General features: G+C 41.5%; 1 protein-coding gene across 2 annotated transcripts in view; it reads left to right on the plus strand.

Moving 5' to 3' along the window:
* The window catches only part of TRPM3 (transient receptor potential cation channel subfamily M member 3), a gene marked incomplete at both ends in the record, with an annotated part of 416264 nt that overhangs the window by 119921 nt on the left and 278991 nt on the right, over positions 1 to 17352 (plus strand). Inside the window, one exon of one of the 2 annotated variants that reach the window (XM_082013365.1) lies at positions 9728 to 9817. The exons of the other annotated variant lie outside the window; for it this stretch is intronic. Within the exon in view, the coding sequence (XP_081869491.1) occupies positions 9728 to 9817 (90 nt within the window). Of the gene's footprint in view, positions 1 to 9727; positions 9818 to 17352 lie in introns of those variants that run through there. 2 annotated transcript variants of the gene reach the window in all.

The following is a 17352-nucleotide window of genomic DNA, read 5'->3' on the forward strand; positions in this document are numbered from 1 at the left end:
TGAAAAACAGGTATCAAAGATGTTGATGCAAATACTTGTACAGACGTTCATTGTTATTTTCCAGAAGGCTTTCTCCCAAGAATTTCTAACTTGCTTATGTTTGTCGAGCTTCAATAGTCAGTTTTCAGTTTTTTCTCCTCTGAATTAGCTTAACATCTGTAGAAAAATGATACATAAATCATATCCATAGATGCTTCCTTCCATTTAGAATCAGAAAGTCTTTTTTATGAGTCTGAAAAATAATTCATGACTTGTGCCCTAAATATAACAGATACTTTATACGTAACACAACAGAGGCATGAAATCTAGTGCCAGCAAACCAGGAAGAATCTGTTTGTTTGCCTTCTGGGACTAAGGTATAAATCACAAAGACAAAATTTCTGACCTAGCTTATTAAGAAAGTGTCAAAAACATGAAAGAGAGGGTGAAATCACGCAGTCTTGGAGAGAATCTGTCATTTGTTAAGGCTGCCAGCATCACCATTTTTTGAGGAAATAAAACATGGGATTACTACCTGAGGAAATTGCCGTGTCTTAAATTTATTTTCAGGTTCTAGTGGTAGAGGAAGGGCATAAAATACAATATATATGTAGTATCTTTGCTCGTGATTTGAAAATCTTACTAATAAAGATTCACAAATAGGAGTAGAATTAGTAGAATGGGGCTCAAATAACAGAGTGCTTTAAAAATAACTAATATGCTATGCCTGTTGGATGGTACAGGACAGGCTGCAATGAGGACATTAGCCTGACAAAGATTTGCTAGGCAAGCCAAAAAAGCTCCTCCAGAAAAGCCTCCCAGCAGCTCTGTATTGCTAGTGGGATCTGTCCATTTAGCGCTGGTACGAGTGGCTGGAACTTCATAGTAGTGATAGGCGAGCCATGAGCACAGCGCAGTGTTAGAAAACACGTGCTGGAAGGCTATCGCAGAGACAAATTGCATAACTGAGTGACATTTTCAAGAAAAATAATCCTCTTCCCTTTTCTTTTGCTCTGTTTTCCTGCTCCTGCGTATTCTGCTGTTGCCACGTCTGAATAGTTATGTGCATTCTCTTTGGATATGCAGAAAAGCACAGGCAGCTTTGTCTCCCCAAATAAACGAGTAGTTAGTCCGTCATGAGTAGCACTACGGTTGTGCTCTACCAAAAAAGATAGATTCTTCTGCAGCTCTTTACTTCAGTTCCACTCTTCTGTCTGGTTTGAGAGTTTGGAACTGCATGAGCAGGGGACTATTGTTGGTATTCACTTCTCAAATAAATATTTAAAGGTCTCCCCCAAAAGTAATACAGTCTGGCCAGGCATTTTTGGAGTATGAGTAATGGCTCTTCGAATGGACTGATTTAATTAATTTATAACCTGTGAAACAGATGTCATGCAATGTAAAAATAACAATGAGGATTTAGTTTCTGATTTCCTAATTTCTGTGGTTTCTTTTGAGGAACTAAACTTTATATGCTTTGCATCTAAGCAGGAATAGGGTTTAAATCCTATAATAACAACAATAAAAGGGATTTTAAAAAGACAAGCAGAGTTTTTTGTATCTTTCCAAGAAAAAAATACTGGAAAATGTTTTGTCCTGATGAGCAAATTTTTTCAGTAATTTCCCAGGTATCTACAGTCACGGGACTTCAGAAATGTATCATTTACATGCAAGATCAGACTCCAGTAAAAAATTGCCTGTAATATAAGCACTATGAGAGAACGTCTCATAGTCTCATCTTTAATGACGGTATATGTGCTTGATAGGTTTGAGTCTTCTGTCAGAGATAGAAGGATTTTTAGCAAGTCAGTGCAGACCTTTTCGTTAATTTTTACAGGCATCTGCCTTGGTGCCTTCAAACAGCATCCCCAGGAAGTGGTTAGGCAAGTGCAAGCTGAGACTACAGCTTATTTGATACAACTGATGCTCTTTTTACTGTTGTCCTCATCTGGCACTTCTCATGTCACCCATCTGTTGTGTCTGGGTAGGAAACTAGATTATTGTCTCCGGAAGGCATTAACTACTTTTCCTACAGCTTTCATCAGTGATCAGTCTAAAAGGCCCCAAACTTTGATTTTGTCCCCAGTGTGCCACTGAATACTAATACATAGTAAATACAACAGACACTATGGAAAACACCGATACTGCACCATCCAGAGTTTGTTGCTGTCCAGATGTGCTTATAATTGTCCCAGCAAAAATGTAGGTGTAAAATTGCAGGTGTTTGTGAGCCCAGGATATGCCAAGAATGTATGTGAACTTGGTATGTGACTTTAAAAATAAATAAAAACAAAACCTGTAAAGTGCTAAAAATAGACTTGATTAAAGTGGTCAGTTAAGGAGTCATGTATATCTACTTGAAAAGTGTGGTTTTGAATAATATTTTTTGTTGCACAAGTTGGTCCAGCTTTTGCCATTCCTCTCTCATTTAATTTCATGAAGATGCCAATCTTACACTTTTTCTTGTGTTATTTTTTAAAAGAAAAACACAAATTGCTCAGGAGATGCAGAGGATCAGCAGCTCTGTAAGTCGTCTACCCATTGCCTGACAGATTGCTGCTCAAGATGTGTGAGGAAAAAATACTTACAACTCTTGTGCAAGCTTTACTTTCCAGCATGTCCGAAACTTCTGTGAAGGATTTCCTAATAAAAGTTCAAGTGTACAGTTAGCTAATTCGTAGCACCTGTGTAATAGCATAATTTTAGCTCTTTACCAAGGACTTTTTGCTGTTAATTGCTAGCACTACACCTGTTTGTGTTAAATTGATTTGACAATTTCCTGCAGCTGCCTCTGTGCTGCTGCCTGCTGTGTTTCTCTCTTCTGGGCCACCAGTCACCGGGGTGTTTCCTCACAAGTGAGGGTGCCCCAGGATGGTGAGTTTTAGTGACTGAACCATCCAGTGGCAGACACCCTTCACCACAAGCACTCGGTGGCCAGATTAGTTACTCAAATTGATATGAATACTGGTGCACAGCTCACTGAGCAGCTGGGGAAAGTACTAAGGGCAGCGCAGGATTAGCTGTCTGCACTGATGCATGCTGAAGATGATAAAAACTTGATGGAAGGGAATTCTCAGGAAAGCAGGTGGGTCAGCAATGAAACACCAAATGTGCTCAACCCTGCAAGTGTGAGCCAAGTGGTTGCAGGAGCCTTAACCACCAGAGATGGTGTCTGCTCTAGTGTAAGGCCTTTGCCTTTGGGAGGAGGGTAAAGTTGCCATGGGGGATGCAGGCAGAGATGCCGTGGCTGTGTGCTGTGGTACCCCTGAGATCTCCTGTGGTAGCCCAGCTAGGTGCTTTCCCCAGCAAAAGCCAGATGCAGATCAGTTAAAGGTAACCTCAGAGTGGTAGTAAGTAGGTACATAAAATAATTTAATCGTATTTGATATTCATCACACCCCCGTAAAACTTAAGCTAACATGTGGAAAATACCGTTTGGTTATCTTGGGTCTTTATAACCCAATGGCAGAAGGCATTTGAGATTTTTTTAACTCTTTGCCAGTTTCAAAGGATACTAAACTACTTTCCAGTTCTGGAGTACTATGAGCTGAGGTGAGAAAGATGCTCTTGTTGCACACCGCATCTGGCAGTGGCAAATGAAGAGAAGTGCCCTATTCCAACAATTGCAATGTAGGGTCTTTGTTGAAATGCTTAACAGCCAGGGTGACCTGCTCCCTTTAATGAAGTTTCATGGTTTTTTCTGCATTTTATTTACCAGGATAATCAAGACTAGTAAATGTTTCCCATTTATCTATAGGAAAATATTACACCAACATAACCCAGTAAAGTTGATATCTGAACTGGAAATAATAGAGAAAATGAGGTTACAGGTCAAAACTGAGAAAACATTAACACAAAGTTAAGCAGTGCAGATAAGAACATGATGGCTAAGATGAAGAGAAACTTTTAGCATAAACAGAAATATGAATGTTTGAGCAGCCTAATTTCTGTCATATGCTGTAGAGGTTACAGAACTAACAGCTTGCCTACACTTGAAAGTCAGTTTAAATTAAGATAGATTGTACTTTAAAATGCAGTATTTGTTTCTAAGTAACAATCAACCATGGACATTTCTATTCCCAAAATAAAAGTGTTATATGCCCATGTGTTTTAATCCATTTCAAAGATAAACTCTAGAAGGCTGCAAACTGCGATTAAAGAGGAATGTGTGGTGAAACACACCATTCAAGGATACAGCTTCAATAATTAAGGGTAGGCAGATTTACAAGTACCTGGAGAGCAACTGAAGGTAAAATGGCACTAATTATTAGGACTCTTATGCCAGTAGCTGCAGAAGTGAAGCCACAGATGATGGTGAAGGCTTCCTGTGACACACCTGCTCAAACTTCCATTTTCTGTATCTGACACAGAGTCTGCACCTCCATTTGCTTATTTTGGAACTGGGAACAACCTAATGGGGTATCTAGGAAAATATCCCTGCCCACGGAGCACTGGGTGTGTCTGTACTGCCCAGATCACCTGCTGCCTCGCAAGGCCACTTCCCCTGGTTCTCTGCAGTGGCTGTGTGCTGTGTACCCCTGAGATCTCCTGGGGTAGCCCCGCTAGGTGCTTTCCCCAGCAAAAGCCAGATGCAGATCAGTTAAAGATGACCTCAAGGTGATAGTAAGTAGGTACATAAAAATAATTTAATTGTATTTGATATTCATCACACCCCCGTAAAACTTAAGCTAATAGAACGTATACTCTTTATTCTGCCTTTTGAGTCAGTTGCCAAAAGACATAATTTATAGCTATATACAGTACTGTTTATGTATGTGCTTGAAACCATCTACAGAATTGCCTGCAACTAGGACAAATTACTTAACATTTAGTAAGTAGATAGATGTTACATTAATATGTGTATGTCTCTGTCTGGGGGAGAAGGGGCAACAGATATGAGCATGAAGACCTGTGCCATACCTTAGCAAAGATAACAGCAGGAAAATCTACCTCAGGCATGTGAATAGAAAAGACGCGAGAGCAGTGGAGAATTTTATAAATTAATTATCAGTTGAGTTAAGCTTCAAGAAAATCTGGGTCCATTAAGATGTTATGGCAGGCATAAAATTAAGCATAGTTTATCCAAACTTTATAATATAACATACTTTCTATTCTCTGATTTTTGCAAGAAATCATACAAAATGAAGGTAAATAAATTGAAATACGAGTGTGTTGAACAAAATGCTATTCCTATTATAAATACAGGTTTTTGTTCATTGATGTACTCTGTTTAGCGTACAGACCTGTGAAGTGGCTGGATATTAAGATGACCAATACTTCTTAACTATATCTGTGAAATGCTTTGTTAGCTCTGACTTTTAAATAAGAGCTTCTGACAACTTCTTTTTCTATCGCTATCCTTCCATTTCCTCCACAAACCTAGGAGATGGCCAAAGTGTGTAATGAAGAGCTGCCACCTCTGCTTCAGCATCTCTCTGTAGTACTCCCATGACGAGCACTGCAAGCAAAGAGGCACAAGGGCAGCTCCATTTTCTCTGGTATGTGCTGCCCCACCGGGCAGTGCAAGCCCTTGGGGAAGCAGGAAGGGTGCTCCAAGAGCAAGGAAGCCTTGGCAAAGTGGCTCTATAACTGCACTCTGAAGAAGACGTATCCTTCTTCTCACATCTATTGATGTACATGGGAAAAAAAGGTGTGATACCATGGGAAAACTCTCCTGCCTCTATGCTTGTCCCAGGTTAGGCAGCAGCCACGCAGAAGAGGTTGCTTTCTACCATGTTGACAAATACACCTTTCTGGTTTCCTTGTCCTGCCCTTTCTGCTTTTCATTTACACAGCGTCTCTTATTTCATAAAGGAATTGTTAACTGGGCAGGACAGGAGAGCAGTGGCTGGGTTTGTAGTCCATAATATCTTTTTGTTAAATGTTTGCTCTCAGGCTGAAAATATTGGACATTTCTGGTGTGCTAAGAGTGGTCTGGGTGTTAACGGGCTTCTCAGCAAGTTTTCATTCTGTAGTATTCCCAGAGTTGTTGAAGTTTACTGTATCAGAGCTTTCTAAGTGTTAAGATTATGATCAAGTTAGATGGCAGGAATCTACAAAGAGGTGCTCTTTAAAATGTTTTCCATGAACAACAGGTTTAAGAAGAATAGAAATCTCTCTGTACTGCAGGAAGCAATGGAATTTGTCTTCTACTCGCCATGCCTTCCTGTGGTACCAAAGGTGCTCCTTGGCAAGAGACAAGGAACTAGATGTGAATACTGATGGTGCAGTGAGCATGCTTCAGGGACAAAGTGTTTTAATATGAAACTGGCAGCTCTGTCTTTTAGCTCTAGCAAAGTAGGAACTTAAATCCTAGCGGGATTGATACATCTTTGCATCTCCTAATGGGCCTCAGATTGTAGAAGAGCTGAGCTGAGCACTTGTGTTTTCCAACAGGATAGAGTAAGAATTCGAACTCTGACTTTTTCACTGCAATGATAAAAAGCCCCACAAAACAAAAAGCAACATCTCCCTAATATTCCACTATATTTTTTAACCATTGTTGTCAGCATCACTGAAAAAAAAAACCTTTTCAGAATTTGCTTCTTTGCTTCCTAATACTTCACCATTTATGCTTACCAAAAATTGGTGGAGGCTGCTCCCAAGACAAAAAAATCTCCTTGGTTGATTTTTGTCAAATTTACACTCAAGAGACTCAAAATCACTGCAGTATTGCTTCTAGGTAAGACACATACACTGAAGTTAAAATTAATTAAAATGAAGACTAAGTAGGGATTAAATGATCTATCCAAAGGCACCCAAGGACTTTGCTGTGGAAGTGAAGCCCCCATGTCATGGCAATGTCCTGTCCATCAGACCTTCCTTGCAGCCACTGACAGAAGTTAGTACTTTTGCACTCACTTTCTGCAAATACAAATGACTAGGCAAGGCACAAAGCCATGGAAAACAGGCCTGTGAAAGAAGGCTGGTGTGTATTAAACACTGTAGCACATAACAGCTCTTGTCCCTAAGGTACTGTTTGCAGAAGAAGGCAATGATAGAGCTCATCTCAAAGATAGGAAGCTCTGTGGAAGCTAGAAGATACATTGGGCTCACTATTTTTAGTTTATTAAAGCTATCTGTTATGTTTCTTTATTGTCTTCAGCTCCCTATCCTCCTCAGAGATTTGTTACTCAACTCATTGAAAAGAAGGGAGCATGCTATGATTCCTCTGTCATCTTTGTCCCTAGTGTGTAGGCTGAATATTTTGGTTTATGGCAGATGCCTAACGCAAAACAGATGTGAAAGGGTCAAGGTAATGATGAGTCTGTCACCTTCCGAAGCAACTCTTTCCTGATCTTCAAGGGCAAAGAAAAATTATCGGAATGGCTTGGAGGGTGGGGCACAGGGAAAAGGCATGGTCTTGGGAGTGTTGGGAGTCCGCCTGTTTGAATCTTTTATTTTCTTTACTATGAACCCCAAAAGCCTAATCATTGGATATTACTACCTTTATAACAGAGCAAAGTTATCATGCCATGCACACGTTTTAAGGTGCATGCTCTTGAAAGTCAAGATTTTTTTTTTCTACCTACTTAATTTTGTCTCTTTAATGGACCCTTAGAAAAATAGTTTCAGAAAATCATACTTACTTACTCATGTTCCATTTCACTATCAACAGCAAGGTTTTTTCCTCCTTTTATGAAACAAATACATTCAGAGGTTGAGCAAGAAGGCATTTAAATACATATAATTTAAACTTGCAGCCCAGTCATAACCAGAAACTCATCTGCACAAATTTTCTCACGAGGGAATGGTTCCTGGTGTTCTACATGTCCTGTTCCACAGACAAACCACGGTCTGGTCTCTGCACCTTCGAAGTTTTATAATTTTGCCATGTACAGTGGGGTGGAACATGTGAGAGAACTCCTTTGGTTCATAGTCAGCCTTGCACTGAGTTCTGGGAAATTATATTCTGGACAGAAGAATTTTTTATCTAACAAACACTGAGGTTGAATAAGAACATTCACACAATTCTTGAGAGGGTACAGTGAGGAGCTGGCTGGCATGCATATGCTCAAGAGAAGCATAAAGCTAGTGGGCTTCTACCTCAATGCATACGGGCTCCTTCTACACGGGCCCCAATATATAGGCTTTGGAGCATACTGATCTATGTAGATGGGCAAGACTTCCTTTGGAGAGGAAAATTTGGGTGTAAACACTGATTCTTACCCTGCTCTACCGGGATAACACCAGTGATTTTAAGATCCTCCGTTTACCTTGCAGGATCTGATGATATTGACTTGAGGTACGGAGTTTCCTTGTTCTCCCCAGAGTTGTCTGTCCTTAAACAAACTTTAAAAAGCAAACCAGAAGTACTGTTTCATGTTAGAGAGTTTTAGATTTGCTACCCTACTGCAAATCATTATGGACAGTAATAGGTAAAACAGGCAGATTAGCATAGCCTCATGGAAGCAATATTCTTCATCTTTTTCCTCTCATTTGCCAAATTATTCAGCTTTTGCTGATGAATGTAGACACAATAATAAGAATAAACCATAGAGGAGAAAAATATGTGCACTATGGGGACTAAAAGGAAATATGAAAATGGCAGATCAATGAAATCTAGTGAAGTAAATTGAATGTGTATTTTCTAATCTGAGTTAGGAGAGATTGAAACTTTACTGAAAAGTTGCTATTTTCCTCTATAATCTGAGTAAAAACTGGTCATTACTGGTAAAATGAAAAATTCCCATCACTTTCTCAGATGTTTGCTTTTGCACTTTCTAACTCTTCCCTCATGTAATCTTCATCCCCTCAAAACAATACCTTTTGGTATTTCTCTTTTAGCTGGAGAGCTGGCATTAAGACTATCTCCATCACCTGGGAAAGCCAGTTACTGCCCCAAACGGAAACAAGCTTTGCTATACTTGAGTGCCCCAGCACTACTACTTCACGTGCTTGCGTGTCTTTAAAAGTATTATTCTCCACATAGTTTTACTATTAAAATGAGCTGAATTCTGAACTGGGTTTGGGGTTTTCTGGTGTGGTTCCCTCCTCCCCCCTCACCCCCCCGCCCCGAATGTGCATATTAACACGCATACTCGTCAGAGCACAGCTTCCAACCGCTGCCACTCGCTGCTAGCGCACCAGTACTATGCCGGATCAATGAAGCTATGCTTTCTAGGTCCATTGTCTCAGTAAATCAAGAATTAATTCATTTCCCCCCTCCTCAATCCTTGCTGTCTGAGCGCTGGCCCCTCCCCTCATGCCGGTTTCCCTCTCCTAGCAGTGCTTTGGGGAAGAAAGTGCAAGCACCCCTCCGCTTGCTTGATTGAAATTACCTCCTTTCTGCCCTAGCTCTTCGCCCGGGGAAGCGGCGGGGCGAGGCGGATGGCTCAGCCTGCCTGGCAGAGGCCAGCCCGCCGGCTCTCCGAGGAGGGCAGGAGGGGGAGAGCCGCGCAGCGTCTCTCACTGCAGCCGTTTTCCCGTACCGCGGGCTGCCCCGTTCCGCCCCACCGGCGCAGCCTGCCCCGAGCAGCCGGCGGATCGCCTCCACTCAGCCACATTTGGTATGCATGAGCACTGCCGTTCCCACGCAGGAGGCTGCTTTCTTAAGGAGGCCCGGCGGCCGCCGCCGCGCCGCCCGCCCAGCCCAGCCCTCTGCCCGCGCCGCGCCGCGCCGGCCCTGCCGCACCGCGGGCGCGGGCGGGAGGCGCCGCGCGTGGGATGCCCGCGCCCGGGCGGGCGGTTTCCGCGGTAGGCGCTGTCGGCTCTGCGGCTGGTGGCCCGGTGGGATTTGTGGAGGGTCATGAATCAGACCGACGCTCCGCGGCCGCTCAACTGGACCATCCGGAAGCTGTGCCATGCCGCCTTCCTCCCCTCCGTCCGGCTGCTTAAGGTACGGTGACAGCCCGCTCCCCGCCGCTCGGCACCTGCCCGGAGGGCTGCAGGCGCCGCTGCTGGAAAGTTAATTCAGAAATGGTCCCAACTTTACTGTTAATTAGCTTCCCTGCTACCTTTAAACCCCCTTGCTGGTACCTGGCGATTCCAAAATTGTGAGCCCGTACTCCAGTTCGGCATGTTTTTCTGTCGGGAAAGGTCGCTGAGAGGGGTGAGAGGGGAGTAAGGGATGGTGGGTATCACCCGTGCTTCTAGCTGCCTTGTCTTTAGACAAGCAAGCCGTGAACTTCCAGCGATGAAGAAGGAGCCTTGTTCCTAAGGCGTGTGCCTTTGTTGAGCAGTCCTCTGCTGTCTGTTCTTTGGGGTTACCTGGTCCGTAGGAGACACCCGAAGGTCCAAGTACTACTGCAGACAAATTTGGAAGGGGAGCAGTGTGTGAGTGGGCAAAAATTATCTTGGCTTGTTGAAAGCTGTGCATGGAACAGGGTCAGTTTAAAGACTGGCAGTGCAGACAGCATCAGTGAAACTTTCTGATCATGATTTTTTTTTGTTTAAACGAAGTGGCACAGTTTCGGAGGTGCTTTTGAAGGTGTTTTTAAATGTGCTTTCCTGGGAGATGATTATTAATGCTTTGAAAGAATTATTTGTGATTATAGACAGCGGAGGGATCTTAATCTCGGCATGTAAAGTACCGCTACTACTGCGTGTCCCACTGAAGCCGTTTTGGAGGCATTTGTAGCTGGAAAACAATAGCTCTTGAATCAACTTTTTGGTGAAAAAAAGGTTACATTAAACTGAAAACTCGTCTTCGTTCTTAGAACGTCTTAATTAATTGGATTATACAATGAAAATTTAAACAATATGGTCAGGACCCTCTAGGCTTCTGCACCTGTAATATATTTTACAAAATGTTGGATTCATGACACTAATTACCTCAGTTCATCTTAGTACTTGGTAGTTTGGCTCTGAAATTAATATGCATCCAGGTAAAATATGGCTACTCTAACAGTGTACTAGAAGGTAATGTTTGATGTAACCGTTTGATTTTGTGTGGGTAGGTTTGAAATTAGGTCAGTCCTTACTAATGCAACATATTTGAACAGTAGTGTAGTGTATGATTATGATAGTGCACTTAGCAGACATTTATTGCATGTATAGTTACTGCGTATGTGATGCACAAGTGACCATACTGTGTATCATAGAAGGTATTTGTCACATCCTGACAGAAAGGGGCTACTGTAGAAAAATATTTCTGTTTCCAAACCAGAGGTGTGGCTGCTGGGAGGTACATTGTGAGCAGCTCCAAAGAACAGAAGAAAGGTAAAACTTAGAATGCTGAAAAATCAAAATATAATTAATACGGAACAAATCAGAAAGTGGTCTTGATTCTCTTGCAAAGGCTTGCCCCCACTGCTCCAGAGGCACGCATCAGAATATCCATACTTTACAAGTCTGATACATTCAGGAAAACATAATTTTCCTGAGGTGTGAGAACTCAAATGTGGGGAATTTTATTATCGTTCTCAATATCAGGGGAAAAAAAAAAGTCTGCAATATTTCTTTTTTTGGCAGACAAATGTTGCCCCCTGTGTATGGCTCCTCTTCATTGCACGTTTTAAGGGTGAACATTATGGTTAATTATTGAAAGAGCTGATTAAAAATGATTTTCTGAAGCTACAGCTGTAACCTTTTAGAGCAAGATGGGGAGTGGACCCTTGCAGAGTTAACAGGAGCTGGGCAAATACCTGGAGATAAGCAACCTCTGCGCGGAGGGCTGTGCGAGGTATGTGAGACACCACAGCAAAGGAGGTGGGACTCCAGCACCTTCCTGAACTGCTGAGCAGAGCTGGTTGATTGGAGAGGGAAATGCATATGTCAGCATCTTTAAGGCTCCAAATCAGCTTTTTGCTTCCAATATATACTTCTTATCTTTGTCTTTTATTATTTAATGTGTTCAAAGCAAGTGATTAGCTTAAGAGCAGGACCCCATTGTCCTAATTCCCCAAAAGATACAATAGGAGGAATTCTCCTGTCATGAAGAGCTCTTAAGGAAAGAGTGTGATTAACAGCAGCTTTAAATTACCATATAAGCAGTATAAATATTCTCCTGGTTTTGTTCTGGGAATTTGAAGATTTTTATGTATATAAATTCACTCAACAGAAGGGTGTCTGTATTCTTCTCTCTTTTGCATCTTTCTCCAAAATATAAAGAAGAAACCCTTGGTTTTTTTTCTAATTGAGGTGCTCTTGTAAATCCACAAACGTTGGAAAGGCAACTGCAATAATCTAAGCTCATTTTTAAATTGCCCAGTTTCCAAAGGGATTAAGTGCTCTTATTGTTTCCCAGTAGACATCCAGTAGACCCTTTTTTTTATACAGCCTTTCTCTGCAGAGAATGCCCTCAATAACAGAATAAACTACAAAAGCTGATATGTAATGGAATACTTTTATTATTATCAGCTTTATCTATGCCAAACTCTATTTCAATGTACGTTGTCAATTCATTAAGAGTAAGAGAATATAAAATATCGTTGTGCCTTTTTCATTTCCATGCTTTATTTTAGTCTACCGGAATAAAAGAACTAAATGACATCATTAAGTTCAAGGATACACCTTTGCCTGAACTTGTAAGAATGAGACATAGCAGAGATTTCTTGTTTTACACACAAAAAAAATCACTGTGATATGACCTGGATCTTGGTAATAAGCAGCATGAACTTTTCAATTAATTCCATGTCTTCTCAATGAGAAGTTTGAAGTTCTTATCCTGTGGTTATACCTTTAAGTGTAACGTCAGTGCTTTCACATTGATGGATCTAAGTAAATACTGGAATCTAGGACTTGCATGAAGGCCTCTCACTTTGTATTACTCATTAACAAATACAGAGGATTGTCTTGAAATGACTGGTTTTAAACAAATAACAAAAGGTGTTATTCAACAGGTAGGCTATGCTCTTACTCGTTCTGTTGAAATGGTGTGCAGCACTCAGTTGCTTGAACCGACATTTGATACGACTCCAGGTACAGTGGCCTCGTTTTGATTTAGGTAAACTAAGATCATTTGCAGATGCTTTCCAGCTTCGCTCCCTGTGCTTTTCTTCCAGGCGTGTGTCCCTGTTCTAACCAACTTGACTAATACCCTCATGTTTAGGTATGGGTTTATAATCGTATTTTCTCAGTTTTTCGTTTTCTAACAGGCACGTAGTACTAGGAGCTGTATTCAAAGTACAGGTGGAAACAAATTATTGGAGAACATTTTTACCACTTGTGTCAGCAGCTCATCCTTCACTGGTCCAGTTGCCCCCCCCCTAGTAAATACTTCCTGTAGCACGTTCCATGCTGGTACTTTTTGTAGTTTCAATATGCTTAAACACACGCTAACGCACCACCTAATGCCTTCCCGTCTGAAGTAAGCAGATTAAGAAGTGCCTTAAGCACATGTGCAGGGAGGGTGGCTTTGTGCAGAGAGGGGAACTGTCATTCTCCTGAGATGGTCAAGTTAGTTTCCAGAGGTGACTTTCCAGCAGTGACTTGTGCAGCTTCTGTTTCTCTACCTGAGTTCTGAAGCTTGTTTCTTTGTGTGTTTGTCCAAGGCCTTGTTACCTTGACGCTTCTTTATTTCTATTAAGGAAGGGTTAATATTAGTGGCAAGCAGTCCCGGTCCGCTTTGTGCCATTGTATGTGTAAGAGTTCTGTTGTCCCAGTTGCAGAAAACTCTGGTAGTCACATTTCTGTTTGTTTTATGGTGGAAGAGAGTCTTGTAGTCTGCACATGTCAGAAGAAGAGATTGCCTCCCAAGAAAGGAAGCCAAGTCCAGCCAATGGTCCTTCCAGTCCAAGGAAGCCAATGGCAGGATTTAGAGAAAACAGACATTTTAGAACAATGTTGTAGGCTCTTAAAAAATTAATTAATTGCTTCGTACTGAAGACTTCACTCAGAGGACCCTGTGCCTTCCAAGAGACTGCAGATGTTGCATTTCTACTTGGGCCAGATATGATACATGCCACAGGATCAAGGAATAAGCAATACACACACACAAAAAAAAGCTAAACTGAGAGTAGACAAAGGACTGAAAAATAAAAGGTCTGTAATGTGTGATAAGCCTAACACCACAGATTTAGAGATGTGCATTTAGAGATGTGTAGACGTACTGTACAAAATATTTGGAAAGCAACAAGCTACTCAGCTGATTTTTTCTCACTAAGACTACTAAAATTTTTTGTAATGAATTTGAATTGCATGTCAGTAAGTAGATTTTGAAGGCAGGAACTTTGGAATGGACAGAGGAAAGGAAACAGAGTGAATCAGAAGAAACACTGGAAAAAATCTTTTGGCTCATTTTTCCCAGCATACAGCTCAATATAAAGGCCTGCTCAGCTCTACCACATAAATACAAAGAACATTTGCCTAACCTGGGCAGCAGCCTTATCTAGCTCCAGGAACTGCTGGAAGCTTTAAGAGATCAGACACTGAATTTTTTACCAAATGAGAAACTAGATCTTATTTTTGTTAATGATTTTTATTTGCCCTACCAAGAATGTGTAAGGTAACCCAAGAGAAAACTGAAAAGCTAAAAAATGGTTCATTAGAATGAGACACACTGTCTTTTAAGTGTGACAATATGTACATATAGAATTCTGTCTGGGTTGAAATAAGTGAAATAGAACTGTGGATGATATTTCTCCTGCTACAGCAAGTTTGGTTATGTCCATAAAGAAGGTATCTACAGGAATAAAGACTCGGGAACACGTGGCAGGATTTATTAAGGCAAATGGTGAAATACCACACGGTTCAACAGCTTAAATCGGCTAAAATCTCATTACTCATTGATTACCAAATACAACTTTATTTCAGAATACTTAAAAAAAAAATCTCATTGGGTAAACGGAATGAAAAATTTGCTTCTCCAGAATGGTGGAAGAATGAAATATATTCTTTATAAAATAGTAAATCTTTATGCTTCTGAACCCTCTACTGTGAGGAAAAAGTGACTGTAAGAGAGGAGAAGGTGGTGTCTTTTGGAGCTGATTTTATTCCTCATGTGGATTTGAGAAAAAAAGGTTATTGGACTGATGGAATAGCCCTATAACTCAGGGAAGATACTTTTGATAAGTAATTTTTAAAATTACTGGTGAGTGGATTTGTGTAGCATAATCATGAGATAGTAATTGGGTTATGGTCTTCAGAAGCAGAGTGAAAGCTTTTTATGCTATTTTATTCACTATCAATGAGATAATGGGCAGAAGTCTAGACACAAAGGCAGTCAAAATGTGCAGATTTTTTTTCTCTTAGCTAGTCTTTTAATGCCCAGTTGTCAGTGGGGTCTTCTTATTTATTACTGTTTAATAGTTAAGAGTTGATTCCGATTATTATTTTAGTTAATTTACCAGACCTACCTTTCAAACTCCAACAAAATGAGAGGGCAGGTTTGCTAAGTCTCAACTGAAAAACGGAGATACTTGGAACAAATCCTAATGCATACTGTTATCATTAGTGAACTGGCGCGCTAAATGTTTCTGAAAGTAATATGCACTATACCGACAGTAAAATGAGGGCAGTAATTTACCTGTGCCCACACTCAGATGCTTACTGACTTAAATTGTCATAACAAGTGAGCCACCACTATGCTTCCTTCAGGAGGATTTGATGCGTTATGGGAAGTAATGACAGTTCAGGCAGTAGGATCAGACTGCTTTAAACACAGGCATGTAGAAAATGTCAGTCAATGTACCAATTTTCTTGCAAATTCACTAATAGAAAAACGAGTCACACCTCTCTGTATGGTGGGATGCTGTATACGGTATGAAAGATAGGTAAGTTTTAAGAGTGCATATAAGTTATGTTCAGAAAGAAGTTATCTGAAAAACAAACTTCTGTTTTCCTGCCAGAAAGATCATAGTTACATCTATTGCAGTTGTAATAGATGTTGCATGTTTTTGCCTCTTAAGTCACAGATTTTCCGGGGTGCGTTATTTGTCCTTTGAAGCCCCAAAGCCATGTTATGAGCAAAGAGAAAGATTCTGTATCCTGTTGTGTGTTCTGTTCCTGTGCCATCAGTTTCATTGTTCAAGGATGGCAGGAAAGAGACCTGGCTAGGGCATTGCTGTCTCTTTGCAGTCTGCTGCTTTATCATCAAGAAATTCATTTAAGACCCCGAATCAGAGGAGAAATGGGTGTTGCAGTGCAGCTTCACAGCACCTTTGCACAGGTGTGCTTGCATTATTGCTGCTCAACTGTTAGCTGCACCTCTAGTACTTCACAGCTTATAACCAGGCAATGGCACTGTGGTGAAGACATTTTACAGCTGGGGTTGAAGAACTGATAATATGCCTTTTGGGGGTTGCACGTTCCCAAAATCTGCTTATTTCTTGAAGTCATGCTTCCCACCAACAGTGAGGTGAGCTGATCCTTCTCACATGGCAACTGGGCACATTCATGTGTTAGGAGTTTCTGACAGATTATGTTCATTTCTTCTGAAAGGGAAGGAAATGTGGAAGCTGATAATGATTTTTCTTTTTTTATATACAGAAGTATTCACTTTGTGTGGTTAATTCTTTGGTGCAGTATACTTTTTCTGTGTGATTTAAGATGAAAAAGAGACTGGTCGCTTGGGAGGGCTATAGGAATGTTGTCAGGATATGCAGGGATGCAACAAGGAAGGCCAAGGCCCTCTTGGAACTAAATCTGACGAAGGAAGTAGAAGAGGACAAGAAGAGCTTCTACAGGTGTATAAATGGTAGAGGAAGACTAGGGAAAATGTGGGACCTTTGCTGAGTGAAGTGGGAGCCCTGGTGACAGAGGAGGCAGAGAAGGCAGAGTTACTGAATGCCTTTTTCACTTCAGTCTTTACTGCTGAGACTACTCCTCAGGAATCCCAGACATTGGAGGTAAGAGGAAAAGCCTGGAGGGAGGAAGACTCTCCACTGGTCAACGAGGTTTGGGTTAGAGATCATTTGGCTGAGCTAAACACTCAAAAATCCATGGGCCCTGATGGGGTGCACCCGCGCGTGCTGAGGAAGCTGGCTGATGTTGCAACACCTCTCTCCATCATTTTTGAAAAATCATGGAGAACGGGAGAGATGCCTGAGGACTGGAGGAAAGCCAATGTCACCCCAGTCTTCAAAAAGGGCAAGAAGGAAGACCCAGGAAATTATAGACTAGTCAGCCTCACCTCCATCCCCTGGGAAGGTGATGGAACAGCTCTTTCTGGAGGCTATCTCCATGCACATGGATGAAAAGAAAGTTATCAGGAGTAGTCAGCATGGATTCAGCAAGGAGAGATCATGCTTGACCAATCTGATAGCCGCCTATGATGGAGTGACTAGCTGTGTAGATGACGGGAGAGCAGTGGATGTGGTTTACCTTGACTTCAGTAAGGCTTTTGACACTCTCCCATAACGTCCTCATAGTGAAGCTCAGGAAGTATGGGGTGGATGAGTGGACTGTGAGATGGATTGAGAACTGGCTAAGCAACAGAGCCCAAAGGGTTGTGGTCAGTGCTGCAGAGTCCGGTTGGAGGCCTGTAGCTAGTGG

This window comes from Phaethon aethereus (assembly GCF_964289735.1).
Source record: "Phaethon aethereus genome assembly, chromosome: Z".
In the NCBI taxonomy this organism is placed as follows: Eukaryota; Metazoa; Chordata; class Aves; order Phaethontiformes; family Phaethontidae; genus Phaethon; species Phaethon aethereus.